The following is a 25,000-nucleotide window of genomic DNA, read 5'->3' on the forward strand; positions in this document are numbered from 1 at the left end:
GGAAGGAAGGAAGGAAGGAAGGAAGGAAGGAAGGAAGAAGGGAATGAGAAAGGGAGCGAGAGAAAGAGAGAAAGAGAGAGAAACGGAATGAGAGAAGAGAGAGAGAGGAAGGAAGGAAGGAAGGAAGGAAGGAAGGAAGGAAGGAAGAAGGGAATGAGAAAGGGAGCGAGAGAAAGAGAGAAAGAGAGAGAAACGGAATGAGAGAAGAGAGAGAGAGGAAGGAAGGAAGGAAGGAAGAAGGGAATGAGAAAGGGAGCGAGAGAAAGAGAGAGAAACGGAATGAGAGAAGAGAGAGGAAGGAAGGAAGGAAGGAAGGAAGGAAGGAAGGAAGGAAGGAAGGAAGGAGGGAATGAGAAAGGGAGCGAGAGAAAGAGAGAAAGGAAGAGAGAAAGAAAGAAAGGAACGAGAAAGGGGGAACGGAGGGGCGCTCACCGGCGTGCGACTGCATGTGCTCCAGCAGGTTGTTGTAGAACTGGAACTGGATCCCGCAGGCGCCGCAGGTGTAGGGCTCTGAGGGGGGAAGAGAGGTTGCGGGTTCGAGAGATTCCCGGCCAGGATCCCGCTCTGATTGGCCGGGAGGGGGAGGAGGCGGGGCTTGGGGGGACGGGTTCCAGATCCCAGATTTGAGGTCCTGGGTTCGAGATCCCGGGTTGTGGGTTCAAGAGGAGAGATTCTCGGCCGGGATCCCGCTCTGATTGGCCGGGAGAAGGAGGCGGGGCTTGGGGTGACGGGTTCGAGATCCCAGATTTGAGGTCCTGGGTTCAAGGTCCTGGGTTCAAGATCCCGGGTTGAGGGTTTGAGATCCCAGATTTGAGGTCCTGGGTTCAAGATCCCCGGTTCAAGATCCCAAGTTCGAGAGATTCCCGGCCGGGATCCCGCTCGGATTGGCCGGGAGGGGGAGGAGGCGGGGCTTGGGGGGACGGGTTCCAGATCCCAGATTTGAGGTCCTGGGTTCGAGATCCCGGGTTGTGGGTTCAAGAGGAGAGATTCTCGGCCGGGATCCCACTCGGATTGGCCGGGAGGGGAGGAGGCGGGGCTTGGGGTGACGGGTTCCAGATCCCAGATTTGAGGTCCTGGGTTCGAGATCCCGGGTTGTGGGTTCAAGAGGAGAGATTCTCGGCCGGGATCCCACTCTGATTGGCCGGGAGAGGGAGGAGGCGGGGCTTGGGGTGACGGGTTCCAGATCCCAGATTTGAGGTCCTGGGTTCAAGGTCCTGGGTTCAAGATCCCGGGTTGAGGGTTTGAGATCCCAGATTTGAGGTCCTGGGTTCAAGATCCCGGGTTCGAGATCCCAAGTTCGAGATCCCGGGTTGAGGGTTTGAGATCCCAGATTTGAGGTCCTGGGTTCGAGATCCCGGGTTGCAGGTTCGAGATCCTGTGTTGTGGGTTCAAGAGGCCAGATTCCCGGCCGGGATCCCGCTCTGATTGGCCGGGAGGGGGAGGAGGCGGGGCTTGGGGTGACGGGTTCCAGATCCCAGGTTTGAGGTCCTGGGTTCGAGATCCCGGGTTGAGGGTTCGAGATCCCAGATTTGAGGTCCTGGGTTCGAGATCCCGGGTTGCAGGTTCGAGATCCCGGGTTGTGGGTTCAAGAGGAGAGATTCCCGGCCGGGATCCCGCTCTGATTGGCCGGGAGGGGGAGGAGGCGGGGCTTGGGGTGACGGGTTCCAGATCCCAGGTTTGAGGTCCTGGGTTCGAGATCCCGGGTTGCGGGTTCAAGAGGCCAGATTCCCGGCCGGGATCCCGCTCTGATTGGCCGGGAGAGGGAGGAGGCGGGGCTTGGGGTGACGGGTTCCAGATCCCGGGTTGAGGGTTCGAGATCCCAGATTTGAGGTCCTGGGTTCAAGGTCCAGGGTTCGAGATCCCGAGTTGAGGGTTCGAGATCCCAGATTTGAGGTCCTGGGTTCGAGATCCCGGGTTGTGGGTTCAAGAGGAGAGATTCCCTGCCGGGATCCCGCTCTGATTGGCCGGGAGAAGGAGGCGGGGCTTGGGGTGACGGGTTCGAGATCCCGGGTTGAGGGTTTGAGATCCCAGATTTGAGGTCCTGGGTTCGAGATCCCGGGTTTTGGGTTCAAGAGGAGAGATTCCCGGCCGGGATCCCGCTCTGATTGGCCGGGAGGGGGAGGAGGCGGGGCTTGGGGTGACGGGTTCGAGATCCCAGATTTGAGGTCCTGGGTTCGAGATCCCAGATTTGAGGTCCTGGGTTCGAGATCCCGGGTTGAGGGTTCGAGATCCCAGTTTTGAGGTCCTGGGTTCGAGATCCCGGGTTGTGGGTTCAAGAGGAGAGATTCCCAGCCGGGATCCCGCTCTGATTGGCCGGGAGAGGGAGGAGGCTTGGGGTGACGGGTTCGAGATCCCGGGTTGAGGGTTCGAGATCCCAGATTTGAGGTCCTGGGTTCAAGGTCCAGGGTTCGAGATCCCGGGTTGAGGGTTTAAGATCCCAGATTTGAGGTCCTGGGTTCAAGATCCCGGGTTCAAGATCCCAAGTTCGAGATCCCGGGTTGAGGGTTCGAGATCCCAGATTTGAGGTCCTGGGTTCAAGATCCCGGGTTCGAGATCCCAAGTTCGAGATCCCGGGTTGAGGGTTCGAGATCCCAGATTTGAGGTCCTGGCTTCGAGATCCCGGGTTGTGGGTTCAAGAGGAGAGATTCCCGGCCGGGATCCCGCTCTAATTGGCCGGGAGGGGGAGGAGGCGGGGCTTGGGGTGACGGGTTCCAGATCCCAGATTTGAGGTCCTGGGTTCGAGATCCCGGGTTGAGGGTTCGAGATCCCAGATTTGAGGTCCTGGGTTCAAGATCCAGGGTTTGAGATCCCGAGTTGCAGGTTCAAGATCCTGGGTTCTGGGTTCGAGATCCCGGGTTGTGGGTTCAAGAGGAGAGATTCCCGGCCGGGATCCCGCTCTGACAGGCCGGGAGAAGGAGGCGGGGCTTGGGGTGACGGGTTCGAGATCCCGGGTTGAGGGTTCGAGATCCCAGATTTGAGGTCCTGGGTTCGAGATCCCGGGTTGTGGGTTCAAGAGGCCAGATTCCCGGCCGGGATCCCGCTCTGATTGGCCAGGAGGGGGAGGAGGCGGGGCTTGGGGTGACGGGTTCCAGATCCCGGGTTGAGGGTTTGAGATCCCAGATTTGAGGTCCTGGGTTCAAGATCCCAGGTTCAAGATCCCAAGTTCGAGATCCCGGGTTGAGGGTTCGAGATCCCAGATTTGAGGTCCTGGGTTTAAGATCCCGGGTTCGAGATCCCAAGTTCGAGATCCCGGGTTGAGGGTTCGAGATCCCAGATTTGAGGTCCTGGGTTCAAGATCCCGGGTTGTGGGTTCAAGAGGCCAGATTCCCGGCCGGGATCCCACTCTGATTGGCCGGGAGAAGGAGGCGGGGCTTGGGGTAACGGGTTCGAGATCCCGGGTTGAGGGTTCGAGATCCCAGATTTGAGGTCCTGGGTTCAAGGTCCAGGGTTCGAGATCCCGGGTTGAGGGTTTGAGATCCCAGATTTGAGGTCCTGGGTTCGAGATCCCGGGTTGAGGGTTCGAGATCCCAGATTTGAGGTCCTGGGTTCGAGATCCCGGGTTGTGGGTTCAAGAGGAGAGATTCCCGGCTGGGATCCCGCTCTGATTGGCCGGGAGAAGGAGGCGGGGCTTGGGGGACGGGTTCGAGATCCCGGGTTGAGGGTTCGAGATCCCAGATTTGAGGTCCTGGGCTCGAGATCCGGGGTTGTGGGTTCAAGAGGAGAGATTCCCGGCCGGGATCCCACTCTGATTGGCCGGGAGGAGGTGGGGCTTGTGGTGACGGGTTCGAGATCCCGGGTTGAGGGTTCGAGATCCCAGATTTGAGGGCCTGGGTTTTAGATCCCGGGTTCAAGGTCCAGGGTTCAAGATCCCGAGTTGTGGGTTCGAGATTCTGGGTTCAAGATCCCTGGTTTTGGGCACGAAATCCCGTGTTCAACATCCAGGGTTCGAGATCCCGGGTTGCAGGTTCAAGATCCTGGGTTCTGGGTTCGAGATCCCAGGTTGTGGGTTCAAGAGGCCAGATCCCCAGCAGGGATCCCACTCTGATTGGCCGGGAGGGTGGAGGATCCCGGGTTAAGGATTTGAGATCCCAGATTTGAGGTCCTGGGTTCAACGTCCAGGGTTCAAGATCCCGGGTTGAGGGTTCGAGGTTCTGGGTTCAAGATCCCTGGTTTCGGGTTTGAAATCTTGTGTTCAAGATCCAGGGTTCGAGATCCCGGGTTGTGGGTTCAAGAGGCCAGATTCCCGGCCGGGATCCCGCTCTGATTGGCCGGGAGGGGAAGGAGGCGGGGCTTGGGGTGACGGGTTCGAGATCCCGGGTTGAGGGTTTGAGATCCCAGATTTGAGGTCCAGGGTTCAAGATCCAGGGTTTGAGATCCCGAGTTGCAGGTTCGAGATCCTGGGTTCTGGGTTCAAGATCCCAGGTTGTGGGTTCAAGAGGAGAGATTCCCGGCTGGGATCCCGCTCTGATTGGCCGGGAGGGGGAGGAGGCGGGGCTTGGGGTGACGGGTTCGAGATCCCAGGTTGAGGGTTTGAGATCCCAGATTTGAGGTCCTGGGTTCTAGATCCTGGGTTCAAGGTCCAGGGTTCAAGATCCCAAGTTGCAGGTTCTAGATCCTGGGTTCTGGGTTTGAGATCCCGGGTTGGGGGTTCGAGGTCCTGGGTTCAAGATCCCAGGTTCGAGGTTGTGGGTTTGAGATCCCGGATTGTGGGATCAAGGTCCTGGGTTCCGGGTTCGAGATCCCAGGTTGCGGGTTCGAGATCCAGGGATCAAGATCTCGGGTTCGAGGTTGTGGGTTTGAGATCTGGGTTGTGGGTTTGAGATCCCGGGTTGTGGAATCAAGGTCCTGGGTTCAAAGTCCCAGGCTCAAGGTCCTGGGCTGCGGGTTCGAGTGGCGCGAGGGTCCCTCTCTGATTGGCCAGGCCGGAAGGCATGGCTTTCTCGCCACCGGAAGGGTTCGGGTTCGAGGTCCCGGGTTGCGGGTTCGAGATCCCGGGTTCGAGATCCCAGGTTGTGGGTTCGAGGTTCCGGGTTCGAGGTTCCGGGTTCGGGGTCCTGGGTTGCAAGTTTGAGATCCCAGGTTCAAGATCCCAGGTTGCTGGTTCGAGGTCCTGGGTTCGAGATCCCGGGTTGCGGGTTCAAGATCCCAGGTTCGCGATCCCAGGTTGCGGGTTCGAGGTCCCGGGTTCGAGGTTCCGGGTTCGGGGTCCCGGGTTGCAAGTTTGAGATCCCAGGTTCAAGATCCCAGGTTGCTGGTTCGAGATCCCGGGTTGCAGGTTCAAGATCCCAGGTTCGAGATCCCAGATTGCGGGTTCCAGGTTCCAGGTTCGAGGTCCCAGGTTTGAGGTCCTGGGTTGCGGGTTCGAGATCCCGGGTTGCGGGTTTGAGATCCCGGTTGCGGGTTCAAGATCCCGGGTTCGAAATCCCGGGTTGCGGGTTCAAGGTTCTGGGTTCGAGATCCCGGCTTGTGGCTTCTAGGCAGGTTGCGGGTTCAAGGTGGGTTCTGGGTCCGAGTTGCCCACCCCAGGGATCTCCCAGACAATTTAGGGGGATACAGGCTTGCGGGTTCGAGGTCCCGGGTTGCGAGTTTGGGATCCCAGGTTCAAGATCCCAGGTTGCGGGTTCGAGGTCCCGGGTTCGAGGCCAGGGGTCGGGGTTCAAGGTACCAGGTTCGAGGTCCCGGGTTGCGGGTTCAAGATCCAGGGTTCGAGATCCCGGGTTCCCGGTCCCGGGTTCAAGGTTGTGGGTTTGAGATCTGGGTTGCGGGTTCAAGTCTCCCACCCCAGGGATCTCCCAGACCGCTTGGTGGGGCAACGGCGAGCCCTCAAACCGCTTAGGGACCCCGTGGTTGCGGGTTCGACATCCCGGTTGCGGGTTCAAGATCCCGGGTTCGAAATCCCAGGTTGCGGGTTCGAGGTCCTGGGTTCGAGGCCAGGGGTCGGGGTTCAAGGTACCAGGTTCGAGGTCCCGGGTTCCGGGTTCAAGATCCCAGGTTCGAGATCCCAGGTTGCGGGTTCGAGATCCAGGGTTCAAGATCCCTGGGTTCCAGGTTGCGGGTTCGAGATCCCGGGTTGTGGGTTCAAGTCTCCCACCCCAGGCATCTCCCAGACCGCTTGGTGGGGCAACGGCGAGCCCTCAAACCGCTTAGGGACCCCGTGGTTGCGGGTTCGAGATCCCGGGTTCGAGGCCAGGGGTCAGGGTTCAAGGTACCAGGTTCGAGGTCCCGGGTTTGAGATCCCAGGTTGTGGGTTCGAGGCCAGGGGTCGGGGTTCAAGGTACCAGGTTCGAGGTCCCGGGTTGCGGGTTCAAGATCCCGGGTTTGAGATCCCAGGTTGTGGGTTCGAGGGCCAGGGGTCGGGGTTCAAGGTACCAGGTTCGAGGTCCCAGGTTGCGGGTTCAAGATCCCAGGTTCGAGATCCCAGGTTGCGGGTCCCGGGTTCAAGGTTGTGGGTTTGAGATCTGGGTTGCGGGTTCGAGGTCCCGGGTTGCGGGTTCAAGATCCCGGGTTTGAGATCCCAGGTTGTGGGTTCGAGGGCCAGGGGTCAGGGTTCAAGGTACCAGGTTCGAGGTCCCGGGTTCCGGGTTCAAGATCCCGGGTTCCGGGTTCAAGATCCCAGGTTCGAGATCCCAGGTTGCGGGTTCGAGATCCAGGGTTCAAGATCCCGGGTTCCAGGTCCCGGGTTCCAGGTTGTGGGTTTGAGATCTGGGTTGCGGGTTCGAGATCTCCCACCCCACGGCGAGCCCTCAAACCGCTTAGGGACCCCGTGGTTGCGGGTTCGAGATCCCGGTTGCAGGTTCGAGATCCCGGGTTCGAGATCCCGGATCCACTTACCGCTGGAGTTCTGGGAGCTGGAGTTGGTTTCGTCGTAGTTGTTCTGCAACTTGCTCTCCACCCTCCGGCTGAAGACGCTTTCTGTGGGGCGGGAAGAGGGATCGAGTTTGGGGCTCAGGCTGGATCACCGCCTGGGATCCCTGGGATTCAATGGCTCTGCTTTGGAAAGGATGTGAAAAGGGATCCTCTTTCTGGGACGCTTTTTGGAAATACGGGGAAGAGGATTGCTGGAGATCCAGGGAGAGGGATCCAGGGGAAGAGTTTTGGAAGAGGGATCCTGGGGATTTGGGAAGAGGGATCCTGAGGAAGAAGGATCCCGGGGAAGAGGGATCCTGGGGATTTGGGAAGAGGAATTAAGAGAAGAGGAATCCTGGAGGTTTGGGAAGAGGGATCCAGGGGAAGAGTTTTGGAAGAGGGATCCTGGGGATTTGGGAAGAGGGATCCTGAGGAAGAAGGATCCCGGGGAAGAGGGATCCTGGGGATTTGGGAAGAGGAATTAAGAGGAGAGGAATCTGGGTACTTGGGAAGAGGATTGCTGGAGATCCAGGGAGAGGGATCCAGGGGAAGAGTTTTGGAGGAGGGATCCTAGGGATTTGGGAAGAGGGATCCTGAGGAAGAAGGATCCTGGGGAAGAGGGATCCTGGGGATTTGGGAAGAGGAATTAAGAGGAATCTGGGTACTTGGGAAGAGGATTGCTGGAGATCCAAGGAGAGGGATCCAGGGGAAGAGTTTTGGAAGAGGGATCCTGGGGATTTGGGAAGAGGGATCCTGAGGAAGAAGGATCCCGGGGAAGAGGGATCCTGGGGATTTGGGAAGAGGAATTAAGAGGAATCTGGGTACTTGGGAAGAGGATTGCTGGAGATCCAGGGAGAGGGATCCATGGGAAGAGTTTTGGAAGAGGGATCCTGGGGTTTTGGGAAGAGGGATCCTGAGGAAGAAGGATCCTGGGGAAGAGGGATCCTGGGGATTTGGGAAGAGGAATTAAGAGAAGAGGAATCTGGGTACTTGGGAAGAGGAATCCTGGAGGTTGGGGAAGAGGGATCCTAAGGAAGAAGGATCCTGGGGAAGAGATCTTTGGGAAGAAGAATCTGGGGAAGAGAAATTCTGTGGATTTGGGAAGAGGGATCCAGGGGATTCGGGGAGAAGAATCTGGGGGAAAGGAACCCTGGGGATTTGGGAAGAGGAATCCTTGGGAAGAGGGATCCTGGGGAAGAGGGATCCTGGGCATTTGGGAAGAGGAATCCTGGGGAAGAGAACTTTGGGATCCCTCTTCCCTAAATCCCTCTTCTCCAACTCCCCAGGATCCTCCGGGGATCCCGCTCGGCCCCTACCTGTGGTGGCCTTGCTCCCCGGAGATCCCGAATTCGGCGCCCTGAACATCCTTTGGGATTTGGGAAGAGGGATCCTGAGAAATAGGAATTCTGTGGATTCAGGAAGAGGAATCTGGAGAAGAGGAATCTGGGGAAAAGGGATCCTGGGGAAAGAGAATCTGGGGAAGAAGGATCTGGGGAAGAGGAATCCTAGCGATTTGGGAAGAGGAATCTGGGGATTTGGGAAGAACAATCCTGGGAAGAGGAATCTGGGGAAGAGGAATCCTGGGGAAGTGGGATCCTGGGGAAAAGGAATCTGGGGAAGAGGAATCTGGGGAAGAGGAATCCTGGGGAAGTGGGATCCTGGGGAAAAGGAATCTGGGGAAGAGGAATCCTAAGGATTTGGGAAGAGGAATCTGGGAAGAGGAATCTGGGGAAGAGGAATCCTGGGGAAGAGGAATCCTGTGGAATAGGAATCCTGGGAAGAGGGATCCTGGGGAATAGGAATCCTAGGGATTTGGGAATAGGAATCTGGGGAATAGGAATCTGGGGAATAGGAATCTGGGGAAGTGGGATCCTGGGGAAGAGGGATCCTGGGGGAGAGGACTTTGGGATCCCTCTTCCCCAACTCCCCGGGATCCTCTGGGAATCCACTCACCCCCTACCTGTGGTGGCCTTGCTCCCCGGAGATCCCAAATTCGGCGCCCTGAACATCCTTTGGGATTTGGGAAGAGGGATCCTGGGGAAGAGGAATCTGGGGAAGAGGAATCCTGAGGATTTGGGAAGAGGAATCTTTGAGAAGAGGAATCTGGGAAAGAGGAATCTTTGAGAAGAGGGATCCTAGAGATTTGGGAAGAGGGATCCTGGGCTGTTGGCAAAAAGAATCTGGGGAAGAGGATTCCCAAACCCCCAGCATCCCTCTTCCTCAATCCCTGGGATCCCTCTTCCCCAATCCCCAGGATCCTCTGGGAATCCACTCACCCCCTACCTGTGGTGGCCTTGCTCCCCGGAGATCCCGAATTTGGCGCCCTGAACATCCCTTGGGATTTGGGAAGAGGGATCCTGAGAAATAGGAATTCTGTGGATTCAGGAAGAGGAATCCTGATGATTTGGGAAGAGGAATCTGGAGATGAGGAATCTGGAGAAGAGGAATCTGGGGAAAAGGGATCCTGGGGAAAGAGAATCTGGGGAAGAAGGATCCTGGGGAAGAGGAATCCTAGCGATTTGGGAAGAGGAATCTGGGGATTTGGGAAGAGGAATCTGGGGAAGAGGAATCTGGGGAAGAGGAATCCTGGGGAAGTGGGATCCTGGGGAAAAGGAATCTGGGGAAGAGGAATCTGGGGAAGAGGAATCCTGGGGAAGTGGGATCCTGGGGAAAAGGAATCTGGGGAAGAGGAATCGTGGGGAAGAGGGATGCTGGGGAAGACGAATCCTGAGGATTTGGGAAGAGGAATCTGGGAAGAGGAATCTGGGGAAGAGGAATCCTGGGGAAAAGGAATCTGGGGAAGAGGGATCCTGGGGAAGAGGAATCCTGGGGAAGAGGGATCCTGGGGAAGAGGAATCCTAGGGGAGAGGGCTTTGGGATCCCTCTTCCCTAAATCCCTCTTCCCCAACTCCCCAGGATCCTCTGGGAATCCACTCCCCCCTACCTGTGGTGGCCTTGCTCCCCGGAGATCCCGAATTCGGCGCCCTGAACATCCTTTGGGATTTGGGAAGAGGGATCCTGAGAAATAGGAATTCTGTGGATTCAGGAAGAGGAATCTGGAGAAGAGGAATCTGGGGAAAAGGGATCCTGGGGAAAGAGAATCTGGGGAAGAGGGATCCTGGGGAAGAGGAATCCTAGCGATTTGGGAAGAGGAATCTGGGGATTTGGGAAGAACAATTCTGGGAAGAGGAATCCTGGGAAGAGGAATCCTAAGGATTTGGGAAGAAGAATCTGGGAAGAGGAATCTGGGGAAGAGGAATCCTGGGGAAGAGGAATCCTAGGGATTTGGGAATAGGAATCTGGGGATTTGGGAAGTGGAATCTTTGAGAAGAGGAATCTGGGAAGAGGGATCCTGAGGATTTGGGAAGAGGAATCTGGGAAGAGGAATCTGGGGAAGAGGAATCCTGGGGAAGTGGGATCCTGGGGAAAAGGAATCTGGGGAAGAGGGATCCTGGGAAGAGGAATCCTAAGGATTTGGGAAGAGGAATCTGGGAAGAGGAATCTGGGGAAGAGGAATCCTGGGGAAGAGGGATCCTGGGAAGAGGAATCTGGGAAGAGGAATCTGGGGAAAAGGGATCCTGGGGAAAAGGAATCTGGGGAAGAGGAATCCTGAGGAAGAGGGATCCTGGGAAGAGGAATCCTAAGGATTTGGGAAGAGGAATCTGGGAAGAGGAATCTGGGAAGAGGAATCCTGGGGAAGAGGGATCCTGGGGAAGAGGAATCCTAGGGATTTGGGAAGAGGAATCTGGGGAAGAGGAATCCTGGGGGAGAGGGATCCTGGGGGAGAGGGCTTTGGGATCCCTCTTCCCCAACTCCCCAGGATCCTCTGGGAATCCACTCCCCCCCTACCTGTGGTGGCCTTGCTCCCCGGAGATCCCGAATTCGGCACCCTGAACATCCTTTGGGATTTGGGAAGAGGGATCCTGAGAAATAGGAATTCTGTGGATTCAGGAAGAAGAATCTGGGGGAGGAGGAATTCAGGAAGAGGAATCCTGATGATTTAGGAAGAGGAATCTGGAGAAGACGAATCTGGAGAAGAGGAATCTGGGGAAAAGGGATCCTGGGGAAAGAGAATCTGGGGAAGAAGGATCCTGGGGAAGAGGAATCCTAGCGATTTGGGAAGAGGAATCTCTTCCCAAATTCGGCGCCCGGAGCATCTTTTGGGATTTGGGAAGAGGGATCCTGGGGAAGAGAAATCTGGGGAAGAGGAATCCTGAGGATTTGGGAAGAGGAATCATTGAGAAGAGGAATCTGGGGAAAAGGGATCCCGGGGAAAGAGAATCTGGGGAAGAAGGATCCTGGGGAAGAGGAATCCTAGCGATTTGGGAAGTGGGATCCTGGGGAAAAGGAATGTGGGGAAGAGGAATCCTAGGGATTTGGGAATAGGAATCTGGGGAAGAGGAATCTGGGAAGAGGAATCCTGGGGAAGAGGAATCCTGGGGAAGTGGGATCCTGGGGAAGAGGAATCTTTGAGAAGAGGGATCCTGGGGGAGAGGAATCCTAGGGATTTGGGAAGAGGAATCCTAAGGATTTGGGAAGAGGAATCTGGGAAGAGGAATCTGGGAAAAGGAATCTGGGGAAGAGGGATCCTGGGGGAGAGGAATCCTGGGGATTTGGGAATAGGAATCTGGGGAAGAGGAATCCTGGGGAAGAGGGATCCTGGGGAAGAGGGATCCTGGGGGAGAGGGCTTTGGGATCCCTCTTCCCCAACTCCCCAGGATCCTCTGGGAATCCACTCCCCCCCTACCTGTGGTGGCCTTGCTCCCCGGAGATCCCGAATTCGGCGCCCTGAACATCCTTTGGGATTTGGGAAGAGGGATCCTGGGGAAGAGGGATTCTGGGAAATAGGTATTCTGTGGATTCAGGAAGAGGAATCTGGGGGAAGAGGAATCTGGAGAAGAGGAATCTGGGGAAGAGGAATCCTGGGAAAGAGGGATCCTGGGGAAGAGGGATCCTGGGGGAGAGGGCTTTGGGATCCCTCTTCCCCAACTCCCCAGGATCCTCTGGGAATCCACTCCCCCCTACCTGTGGTGGCCTTGCTCCCTGGAGATCCCGAATTCGGCGCCCTGAACATCCTTTGGGATTTGGGAAGAGGGATCCTGGGGAAGAGGAATCTGGGGAAGAGGAATCTTTGAGAAGAGGGATCCTAGAGATTTGGGAAGAGGGATCCTGGGGAAGAGGAATCTGGGGGAAGAGGAATCCTGAGGATTTGGGAAGAGGAATCTTTGAGAAGAGGACTCTGGGAAAGAGGAATCTTTGAGAAGAGGGATCCTAGAGATTTGGGAAGAGGGATCCTGGGCAGTTGGCAAAAAGAATCTGGGGAAGAGGATTCCCAAACCCCCAGCATCCCTCTTCCTCAATCCCTGGGATCCTCTGGGAATCCACTCCCCCCCTACCTGTGGTGGCCTTGCTCCCCGGAGATCCCGAATTCGGCGCCCGGAACATCTGGAGCTGGGAGGCGCCCGACGGCGCCCGGTGCAAGAGGGCGGAGCAACGGATGATTGACGGCGACGGCGCCTTCTTCCCGGCGTGCGTCTTGACGGCCACCAGGAGCGGAGAGCGGGAATATTCTGGAAAAGATCCCCCCGGATCCGGGTTCAAATCCGGAGAATCGAACCCGGGTTCTTGGGGGTTTGCCCCAGATTTGAAGCCGGATTCCCTGGGTCCAAACGGGGATTCCTAGTGTCTCTCCCCAGATTCGAACCCGGATTCTTGGCATCTCTCCCCAAATTTGAACCCGGATTCCTGGCATCTCTCCCCAAATTTGAACCCGGATTGCACAAGTTTCCACCCTACATTTGAACCCGGATTCCCTGGGTCCAAACGGGGATTCCTGGAGTCTCTCCCCAGATTTGAACCCGGATTCTTGGGGGTTTGCCCCAGATTTGAACCCGGATTCCATGGGTCCAAACGGGGATTCCTGGTGTCTCTCCCCAGATTTGAACCCGGGTTCTTGGGGTTTCGTTCTGGGTTTGAAGCCGGATTCCTGGGGTTTCGCTCTGGGTTCAAACCTGGATTCCTGGGGTTTTGCACCAGATTTGAACCCGGATTCTTGGGGTCTCTTTCTAGGTTTGAACCCGGATTCCTGGGGTTTCGTTCTGGGTTCAAACCTGGATTCCTGGGGTTTTGCACCAGATTTGAAACCAGATTCTTGGGGTTTCGTTCCGGGTTTGAAGCCGGATTCCTGGGGTTTCGCTCTGGGTTCAAACCTGGATTCCTGGGGTTTTGCTCCAGATTTGAACCCGGATTCTTGGGGTTTTGCCCCAGATTTGAACCTAGATTCCCTGGGTCCAAAGTGGGATTCCTGGTGTCTCTCCCCAGATTTGAACCCGGGCTCTTGGGGTTTCTTTCTAGGTTTGAACCCGGATTCCTGGGGTTTCGTTCTGGGTTCAAACCTGGATTCCTGGGGTTTTGCACCAGATTTGAACCCGGATTCTTGGGGTTTCTTTCTAGGTTTGAACCCGGATTCCTGGGGTTTCGTTCTGGGTTCAAACCTGGATTCCTGGGGTTTTGCACCCCACATTTGAACCCGGATTCCCTGGGTCCAAACTGGGATTCCTGGAGTCTCTCCCCAGATTTGAACCCGGATTCTTGGGGTTTTGCACCAGATTTGAACCCGGATTTGAACCCGGATTCTTGGGGTTTTGTCCTGGGTTTGAACCTGGATTCCCTGGGTCCAAACTGAGATTCCTGGAGTCTTGCCCCAGATTTGAACCCGGATTCTTGGGGTTTTGTCCTGGGTTCAAACCTGGATTCCTGGGGTTTTGCACCAGATTTGAACCCGGATTCTTGGGGTTTCGTTCTGGGTTTGAAGCCGGATTCCTGGGGTTTCGCTCTGGGTTCAAACCTGGATTCCTGGGGTTTTGCACCAGATTTGAACCCGGATTCTTGGGGTTTCTTTCTAGGTTTGAACCCGGATTCCTGGGGTTTCGTTCTGGGTTCAAACCTGGATTCCTGGGGTTTTGCACCAGATTCGAACCCGGATTCCCTGGGTTTGAACCCGGATTCTTGGGGTTTTGCTCCAGATTTGAACCCGGATTCATGGGGGTTTGGTCTCAGTATGAACCTGGATTCTTGGGGTTTTGCACCAGATTCGAACCTGGATTCCTGGCATCTCTCCCCAAATTTGAACCCGGATTCCTGGCATCTCTCCCCAAATTTGAACCCGGATTGCACAAGTTTCCACCCCACATTTGAAGCCGGATTCCCTGGGTCCAAACTGGGATTCCTGGTGTCTCTCCCCAGATTTGAACCCGGGTTCTTGGGGTTTCGTTCTGGGTTTGTAGCCGGATTCCTGGGGTTTCGCTCTGGGTTCAAACCTGGATTCCTGGGGTTTTGCACCAGATTTGAACCCGGATTCTTGGGGTTTCTTTCTAGGTTTGAACCCGGATTCCTGGGGTTTCGTTCTGGGTTCAAACCTGGATTCCTGGGGTTTTGCACCAGATTCGAACCCAGATTCCCTGGGCTTGAACCCGGATTCTTGGGGTTTTGCTCCAGATTTGAACCCGGATTCATGGGGGTTTGGTCTCAGTATGAACCTGGATTCTTGGGGTTTTGCACCAGATTCGAACCCGGATTCCTGGCATCTCTCCCCAAATTTGAACCCGGATTCCTGGCATCTCTCCCCAAATTTGAACCCGGATTGCACAAGTTTCCACCCCACATTTGAACCCGGATTCCCTGGGTCCAAACTGGGATTCCTGGAGTCTCTCCCCAGATTTGAACCCGGATTCTTGGGGGTTTGCTCCAGATTTGAACCCGGGTTCCTGGGGCTTTGCCCCAGATTTGAAGCCGGATTCCCTGGGTCCAAACTGGGATTCCTGGTGTCTCTCCCCAGATTTGAACCCGGGTTCTTGGGGTTTCGTTCTGGGTTTGAACCCGGATTCCTGGGGTTTCGTTCTGGGTTCAAACCTGGATTCCTGGGGTTTTGCACCAGATTTGAACCCGGATTCTTGGGGTCTCTTTCTAGGTTTGAACCCGGGTTCCTGGGGTTTCGCTCTAGGTTCAAACCTGGATTCCTGGGGTTTTGCACCAGATTCGAACCCGGATTCCCTGGGTTTGAACACGGATTCTTGGGGTTTTGCTCCAGATTTGAACCCGGATTCATGGGGGTTTGGTCTCAGTATGAACCTGGATTCTTGGGGTTTTGCACCAGATTCGAACCCGGATTCCTGGCATCTCTCCCCAAATTTTAACCCGGATTCCTGGCATCTCTCCCCAAATTTTAACCCGGATTGCAGAAGTTTCCACCCCACATTTGAACCCGGATTCCCTGGGTCCAAACTTGGATTCCTGGAGTCTCTCCCCAGATTTGAACCCGGATTCTTGGGGTTTTGCCCCAGATTCGAACCCGGATTCCCTGGGTCCAAACTGGGATTCCTGGAGTCTCTCCCCAGATTTGAACCCGGATTCTTGGGGTTTCATTCTAGGTTTGAACCTGGATTCTAGGGGTTTTGCCCTGGGTTTGAACCCGGATTTGAACCCGGATTCTTGGGGTTTTGCCCCAGATTTGAACCCGGATTCTTGGGGTATTGTACCAGATTTGAACCCGGATTCTGGGGGTTTTGCCCCAGATTTGAACCCGGATTCTTGGGGTTTTGCCCCAGATTCGAACCCCGATTCTTGGGGTCTCTCCCCAGATTTGAACCCGGATTCTTGGGGTTTCGTTCTAGGTTTGAACCTGGATTCTTGGGGTTTTGTGCTGGGTTTGAACCCGGATTTGAACCCGGATTCTTGGGGTTTTGCCCCAGATTTGAACCCGGATTCTTGGGGTTTTGCTCCAGATTTGAACCCGGATTCTTGGGGTTTTGCTCCAGATTTGAACCCGGATTCTTGGGGTTTTGCTCCAGATTTGAACCCGGATTCTTGGGGTTTTGCCCCAGATTTGAACCTGGATTCCCTGGGTCCAAACGGGGATTCCTGGTGTCTCTCCCCAGATTTGAACCCGGGTTCTTGGGGTTTCGTTCTGGGTTTGAACCCGGATTCCTGGGGTTTCGTTCTGGGATCTCTTCCCAGATGGGAACCCGGATTCATTGGGTCTCAAACTGGATTCAAACCCGGATTCACTGGGTCCCAAACTGGATTCAATCTGGATTCTACTCACTGATTGGCGCGTGAAGAGCGACGTGTTCCTGGTAGGGAGTGTAGTATTTGTATTGCTTGCCGCAGAATTCGCACGTGTAGCTGCCGGTTTCTGTGGGGAGAAAAGAGATCACACTGGATCAAACCGGATCACAAATTTGAATCCGGATTCCTGGGGTTTTGACCCCCATTCGAATCCGGATTCTTGGGGTCTCTCACCAGATTCGAACCCGGATTCCCTGGGTAAAAACCCAAATTCTTGGGGTTTTGCCCCAGATTTGAACCCGGATTCCCTGGGTAAAAACCCAAATTCTTGGGGTTTTGCCCCAGATTTGAACCCGGATTCCCTGGGTCCAAACTGGGATTCTTGGGGTCTCTCCCCACATTTGAACCCGGATTCTTGGGGTCTCTTTCCAGATTTGAACCCAGATTCTTGGGGTTTTGTCTTGGGTTTGAACCCGGATTCCAGGGGTTTCGTTCTGGGTTCGAACCTGGATTCCTGGGGTTTTGCACCAGATTCGAACCCGGATTCTTGGGGTCTCTCACCAGATTCAAACCTGGATTCCCTGGGTAAAAACCCGGATTCTTGGGGGTTTGCTCCAGATTTGAACCCGGATTCTTGGGGTCCTGCACCGGATTCCAATCCGGATTCTTGGGGTCTTGCACCAGATTCGAATCCAGGTTCTTGGGGTCTTGCACCAGATTCGAACCCGGATTCTCAGGGTCTTGCACCAGATTTGAACCCAGATTCCTGGGATCTTGCACCGGATTTGAAACCGGTTTCTTAGGGTCTTGACCCAGATTTGATTGCCGGCTTCGAACTGGGATGAACTGGGTCTCTTTTCACAAATTTGAATCCAGATTCCTGGGGTTTTGACCCCGATTCAGATCCGGATTCTTGGGGTCTTGCACCAGAATCAATCCCGGATTCTTGGGGTCTCTTTCCAGATTTGAACCCGGATTCCTGGGGTTTTGCACCAGATTCGAACCCGGGTTCTTGGGGTTTTGTCCTGGGTTTGAACCCGGATTCCTGGGGTTTCGTTCTGGGTTCGAACCTGGATTCCTGGGCTTTTGCACCAGATTTGAACCCGGATTCTTGGGGTCTCTTTCCAGATTTGAACCCGGATTCCTGGGATTTCGTCCTGGGTTTGAACCTGGATTCATGGGGTTTTGCACCAGATTCGAATCCAGATTCTTGGGGTTTTGCCCCAGATTTGAACCCGGATTCCCTGGGTCCAAACTGGGATTCTGGGGGTCTCCCCCCACATTCGAACCCGGATTCTTGGGGTTTTGTCTTGGGTTTGAACCCGGATTCCTGGGGTTTCGTTCTGGGTTCGAACCTGGATTCCTGGGGTTTTGCACCAGATTCGAACCCGGATTCCCTGGGTAAAAACCCAAATTCTTGGGGTTTTGCCCCAGATTTGAACCCGGATTCCCTGGGTCCAAACTGGGATTCTTGGGGTCTCTCCCCACATTTGAACCCGGATTCTTGGGGTCTCTTTCCAGATTTGAACCCAGATTCTTGAGGGTTTGCTCCAGATTTGAACCCGGATTATTGGGGTCCTGCACCGGATTCGAATCCAGATTCTTGGGGTCTTGCACCAGATTCGAACCCGGATTCTCAGGGTCTTGCACCAGATTTGAACCCAGATTCCTGGGATCTTGCACCGGATTTGAAACCGGTTTCTAAGGGTCTTGACCCAGATTTGATTGCCGGCTTCAAACTGGGTCTCTTTTCACAAATTTGAATCCGGATTCCTGGGGTTTTGACCCCGATTCAGATCCGGATTCCTGGGGTTTTGCACCAGATTTGAACCCGGATTCTTGGGGTCTCTTTCTAGGTTTGAACCCGGATTCCTGGGGTTTCGTTCTGGGTTTGAACCCGGATTCCTGGGGTTTTGCACCAGATTCGAACCCGGGTTCTTGGGGTTTTGTCCTGGGTTTGAACCCGGATTCCTGGGATCTTGCAGCAGATTTGAACCCGGATTCCTGGGATCTTGCACCAGATTTGAACCCGGATTCCTGGGATCTTGCACCAGATTCGAATCCGGATTCCTGGGATCTTGCACCAGATTTGAACCCGGATTCCTGGGATCTTGCACCGGATTCAAACCCGGATTCTTGGGGTTTTGACCCCGATTCAGATCCGGATTCTTGGGGTCTTGCACCAGATTCGATCCCGGATTCTTGGGGTCTCTTTCCAGATTTGAACCCGGATTCCTGGGGTTTCGTCCTGGGTTTGAACCTGGATTCATGGGGTTTTGCACCAGATTCGAATCCAGATTCTTGGGGTTTTGCCCCAGATTTGAACCCGGATTCCCTGGGTCCAAACTGGGATTCTGGGGGTCTCTCCCCACATTTGAACCCGGATTCTTGGGGTCTCTTTCCAGATTTGAACCCAGATTCTTGGGGTTTCGTTCTGGGTTCGAACCTGGATTCCTGGGGTTTTGCACCAGATTCGAACCCGGATTCTTGGGGTCTCTCACCAGATTCAAACCTGGATTCCCTGGATAAAAACCCGGATTCTTGGGGGTTTGCTCCAGATTTGAACCCGGATTCTTGGGGTCCTGCACCGGATTCGAATCCGGATTCTAGGGGTCTTGCACCAGATTCGAATCCAGATTCTTGGGGTCTTGCACCAGATTCGAACCCGGATTCTCAGGGTCTTGCACCAGATTTGAACCCAGATTCCCTGGGTAAAAACCCGGATTCTTGGGGGTTTGCTCCAGATTTGAACCCGGATTCTTGGGGTCCTGCACCGGATTCGAATCCGGATTCTTGGGGTCTTGCACCGGATTCGAATCCGGATTCTTGGGGTCTTGCACCAGATTCGAACCCAGATTCCTGGGATCTTGCACCGGATTTGAAACCGGTTTCTTAGGGTCTTGACCCAGATTGGATTGCCGGCTTCGAACTGGGTCTCTTTTCACAAATTTGAATCCGGATTCCTGGGGTTTTGACCCCGATTCAGATCCGGATTCTTGGGGTCTTGCACCAGATTTGAACCCGGATTCCTGGGGTTTTGTCCTGGGTTTGAACCCGGATTCCTGGGGTTTTGCACCAGATTTGATCCCGGATTCTTGGGGTCTCTTTCCAGATTTGAACCCGGATTCCTGGGGTTTCGTTCTGGGTTTGAACCTGGATTCCTGGGGTTTTGCACCAGATTCGAACCCGGGTTCTTCGGGTTTTGTCCTGGGTTTGAACCCGGATTCCTGGGGTTTCGTTCTGGGTTTGAACCTGGATTCCTGGGGTTTTGCACCAGATTTGAACCCGGATTCTTGGTGTCCTGCACCGGATTCGAATCCAGATTCTTGGGGTCTTGCACCAGATTCGATCCCGGATTCTTGGGGTCTCTTTCCAGATTTGAACCCGGATTCCTGGGGTTTCGTCCTGGGTTTGAACCTGGATTCCTGGGGTTTTGCACCAGATTCGAATCCAGATTCTTGGGGTTTTGCCCCAGATTTGAACCCGGATTTGAACCCGGATTCCAGGAGCTTTGCTCCAGATTTGAACCCGGATTCATGGGGATTTGGTCTCGGTATGAACCTGGATTCTTGGGGTTTTACATCAGATTTGAACCCGGATTTGAACCCGGATTCTTGGGGTTTTGCACCGGATTTGAACCCGGATTCCTGGGATCTTGCACTGGATTCCAACCCAGATTCCTGGGATCTTGCAGCAGATTTGAACCCGGATTTCTGGGGTCTTGCACCAGATTTGAACCCGGATTCCTGGGATCTCGCACCAGATTCGAACCCGGATTCCTGGGATCTTGCACCGGATTCAAAACCGGATTCCTGGGATCTCGCACCAGATTTGAACCCGGATTCCTGGGATCTCGCTCTGGATTTGAACCCGGATTCCTGGGATCTTGCACCGGATTCAAACCCGGATTCCTGGGATCTTGCACTGGATTCAAACCCGGATTCCTGGGATCTTGCACCGGATTCAAACCCGGATTCCTGGGATCTCGCACCAGATTCGAACCAGGATTCCTGGGATCTCGCTCCGGATTTGAACCCGGATTCCTGGGATCTTGCACCGGATTTGAACCCGGATTCCTGGGATCTTGCACCAGATTCGAACCCAGATTCCTGGGATCTCTCACCAGATTCGAACCCGGATTCCTGGGATCTCGCTCCGGATTTGAACCCGGATTCCTGGGATCTTGTACTGGATTCAAAGTGGCTATTATTATCATTATTAATTATTATGATCAATTATGATCCTGGTCAATTATTATTCTTAAAACATCTATTAACAAATTATAATATCAATAAATAATAATAATAATAATGGGGAGCCAATAATAATAATAATAATAATAATAATAATAATAATAATACTAATAGGGAGCCAATAATAATAATAATAATAATAATAATAATAATAATAATAATAATAATAGTAATAATAATAATAATAATAATAATAATAATAGGGAGAAAATAATAATAATAATAATAATAATAATAATAATAATAATAATAATAGGGAGCTAATAATAATAGTAATAATAATAATAATAATAATAATAATAATAATAATAATGAGAAAATAATAATAATAATAATAATAATAATAATAATAATAATAATATAATAATAATATAATAATAATAATAATAATAATAGGGAGCCAATAATAATAATAATAATAATAATAGGGAGCCAATAATAATAATAATAATAATAATAATAATAGTAATAGCAATAATAATAATAATAATAATAATAATAGGGAGAAAATAATAATAATAATAATAATAATAATAATAGGGAGAAAATAATAATAATAATAATAATAATAATAATAATAATAGGGAGCTAATAATAATAATAATAATAATAATAGGGAGAAAATAATAATAATAATAATAATAATAATAATAATAATAATGGGGAGCCAATTAATCGATTAATATCAACTGTTGTTAATCTCCCTTCTTATTAACATCGATATTAATATCTAATATTTTTAATATCTATTGTTATTGCTATTCATATCAATGGTTCCTATTATTTTCAACACCTATTATTATTATATAACTATTTATATATAATATATAATAATATATATATATTATCTATATATATATATAATATTATATCTCCATTATTTTAATATCTATTATCTATTTCTATTATTAATATCTATTATTGCTATTCATATCAACCGTCAATATCTATTATTTTTAGCATCTGTTCTCTATCAATTATTATTGATATTGATTGTTTTTAATATCTATTATTATCTATTATTATTATTATTATTATTATTATATTTGAGACATTATTATTATTATACCTATTATTAATACCTATTTCTATTATTAAATATCGATAGATTTAATATCTATTATTAATATCTATTATTATTATATTTGAGACCTATTATTATACCTATTATTAATACCTATTTCTATTATTAAATATCTATAGATTTAATATCTATTATTAATATCTATTATTATTATTAGAGACCTATTCTTATTATACCTATTATTAATACCTATTTCTATTATTAAATATCTATAGATTTATTATCTATTATTAATATCTATTATTATTATATTTGATACCTATTATTTATTATTAATACCTATTTCTATTATTAAATATCTATAGATTTAATATCCATTATTAATATCTATTATTATTATTATATTTGAGACCTATTATTATTATTATACCTATTATTAATACCTATTTCTATTATTAAATATCTATAGATTTAATATCTATTATTAATATCTATTATTATTATATTTGAGACCTATTATTATACCTATTATTAAAACCTATTTCTATTATTAAATATCTATAGATTTAATATCTATTATTAATATCTATTATTATTATATTTGAGACCTATTATTTATTATTATATCTATTTCTATTATTTAATATCTATGCATTTAGTATCTATTATTAATATCTATTATTATTATATTTGAGACCTATTATTTATTATTAATACCTATTTCTATTATTAAATATCTATAGATTTAATATCTATTATTAATATCTATTATTATTATATTTGAGACCTATTCTTATTATACCTATTATTAATACCTATTTCTATTATTAAATATCTATAGATTTAATATCTATTATTAATATCTATTATTATTATATTTGAGACCTTATTATTTATTATTCTATCTATTTCTATTATTTAATATCTATACATTTAGCATCTATTATTAATATCTATTATTATTATATTTGAGACCTATTATTATACCTATTATTAATACCTATTTGTATTATTAAATATCTATAGATTTAATATCCATTATTAATATCTGTTATTATTATATTTGAGACCTATTCTTATTATACCTATTATTAATACCTATTTCTATTATTAAATATCTATAGATTTAATATCTATTATTATTATATTTGAGACCTATTCTTATTATACCTATTATTAATACCTATTTCTATTATTAAATATCTATAGATTTAATATCTATTATTAATATCTATTATTATTATATTTGAGACCTATTATTTATTATTCTATTTCTATTATTTAATTTCTATACATTTCGTATCTACTATTATCTATTATTATTATATTTGAGACCTATTATTATTTACTATTATTATATCTATTATTAATACCTATTTTTCTTATTTAATCTTTTATTAATATCTATTATTATATTTGAGATCTATTATTATCTATTCTTATTATACCTATTATTATTACCTATTTTTTTTCCTTAATATCTATGGATTTAATATCTATTATTATTATATTTGAGACCTATTATTTATTATTCTATCTATTTCGATTATTTAATATCTATACATTTAGTATCTATTATTAATATCTATTATTATTATATTTGAGACCTATTATTATTTATTATTATTATACCTATTAATACCTATTTTTATGATTTAATCTTTTATTAATATCTATTATTATATTTGAGATCTATTATTATCTATTCTTATTATACCTATTATTATTACCTATTTTTATTCCTTAATATCTATAGATTTAGTATCTATTATTATTATATTTGATACCTATTATTTATTATTCTATTTCTATTATTTAATATCTATACATTTCGTATCTATTATTAATATCTATTATTATTATATTTGAGACCTATTATTATTTACTATTATTATACCTATTATTAATACCTATTTTTATTATTTAATCTTTTATTAATATCTATTCTTATATTTGAGATCTATTCTTATTATACCTATTATTATTACCTATTTTTATTCCTTAATATCTATAGATTTAATATCTATTATTATTATATTTGACACCTATTATCTATTATTATTACACCTATTATTAATACCTATTTTTATTATCTATTATCATATTTAATGTCTATTGTTATATATTATTATTATTATTATTATTATTATTATTATTATTATTATTATTATTTTTAAGGATCTCTATTATTATTATTATTATTATTATTATTATTATTATTATTATTATGTTTAAGGATCTCCATTCCTTCTTTTCCCCCCACCCCGCCCGATCCCGGATCCCGCATCTTGGGATCCGGTGGATCACTCCAGCCGGATCCCGGAATCTCGTACTTGGACCAATCTTCTGGAAGGGTTCCGGATCCTCTTCCTTCACCTCGTCTTTGGCGACCAGAGCCTGGTCATAGGGATCTAGAAGAGAAGAGCAGGGGGTGACCTTCCGGATCCCTGGATCTCCAGATCCCCGGAACGCCACCCCATTCTGGATCCCGACCCGTCAGAATGGATCCTCCCGGCCTTCCAGATCCCAGACCATCCAAACAGATCCTCCCGGCATTCCAGATGCCGGCCCGTCTGCCTGGATCCCCCCGGCGTTCCAGATCCCTGACCATCCAAACAGATCCCCCCGGCATTCCAGATCCCAGACCATCCCCATGGATCCTCCCGGCATTTCGGCTCCTGACCCGTTCAAACCGATTCCCCGGGAGGGATGCGGGGAGGATCCGGAGCGGAGGGGATCCGGTAGATCCCTGGTGATCTACTCACCGTCGACCGCGTGGAGATCGCGATGCTCCTGGAAGCAACTATAGTATTTGTACTTCTTCCCGCAAATGTCGCAGGTGTAGCGGAAGTTGTCTGGCGGGATCAGGGGAGAAAGAGAGAGATTCGGCGGATTCCCAGGAGATCCCCCCTTATTATTAATAATACGGTGGATTCCCAGGTGATCCCCCCTCTGAGAGATCCAGCGGTAATAATAATAATAATAAAAATAATAATAATAGCTAATATTAATAATAATAATAATACTTTTTATTGGTGGGATCAGGGGAGAAAGAGATTCGGCGGATTCCCAGGAGATTCCCCCCTTATTATTAATAATACTACGGCGGATTCCCAGGAGATCCCCCCTTATTATTAATAATACTACGGCAGATTCCCAGGTGATCCCCCTTATAACTAATAATAATACGGCGGATTCCCAGGTGATCCCCCCTTATTATTAATAATACTACGGCGGATTTCCAGGAGATCCCCCCTTATTATTAATAATACTACGGCGGATTCCCAGGAGATCCCCCTTATTATTAATAATACTACGGCGGATTCCCAGGCGATCCCCCTTATAACTAATAATAATACGGCGGATTCCCAGGTGATCCCCCCTCTGAGAGATCCAGCGGTAGTAATAATAATAATAATAATAATAATAATAATAATAATAATAATAATAATAGCTAATATTATTAATAATAATAATACTTTTTATTGGTGGGGAGAGAGAGAGAGAGATTCAGCAGATTCCCAGGAGATCCCCCTTATTATTAATAATAATACGGCGGATTCCCAGGTGATCCCCCCTCTGAGAGATCCAGTGGTGGTAATAATAATAATAATAATAATAATAATAATAATAATAATAGCTAATAATTACTAATATTAATAATAATAATACTTTTTATTGGTGGGATCAGAGGAGAGAGAGAGAGAGATTCGGCGGATTCCCAGGAGATCCCCCCTTATTATTAATAATACTACGGCGGATTCCCAGGAGATCCCCCCTTATTATTAATAATACTACGGCGGATTCCCAG

The 25,000-nt window shown here is 49.0% G+C and overlaps 1 protein-coding gene across 1 annotated transcript in view; it reads right to left on the minus strand.

The window, feature by feature from the left end:
• Positions 1–25,000, minus strand: part of ZNF618 (zinc finger protein 618) — a 97,611-nt gene that overhangs the window by 33,156 nt on the left and 39,455 nt on the right. Inside the window, exons 6-12 of the mRNA XM_079996491.1 lie at positions 23,955–24,044; positions 23,523–23,600; positions 15,950–16,039; positions 12,290–12,416; positions 8,163–8,236; positions 6,832–6,912; positions 433–510 (exon numbers count right to left, since the gene is read on the minus strand). Of these exons, the coding sequence (XP_079852617.1) occupies positions 433–510; positions 6,832–6,912; positions 8,163–8,236; positions 12,290–12,416; positions 15,950–16,039; positions 23,523–23,600; positions 23,955–24,044 (618 nt within the window). The remainder of the gene's footprint in view (positions 1–432; positions 511–6,831; positions 6,913–8,162; positions 8,237–12,289; positions 12,417–15,949; positions 16,040–23,522; positions 23,601–23,954; positions 24,045–25,000) is intronic.

Source organism: Podarcis cretensis, assembly GCF_951804945.1.
Source record: "Podarcis cretensis genome assembly, contig: SCAFFOLD_26, whole genome shotgun sequence".
In the NCBI taxonomy this organism is placed as follows: Eukaryota; Metazoa; Chordata; class Lepidosauria; order Squamata; family Lacertidae; genus Podarcis; species Podarcis cretensis.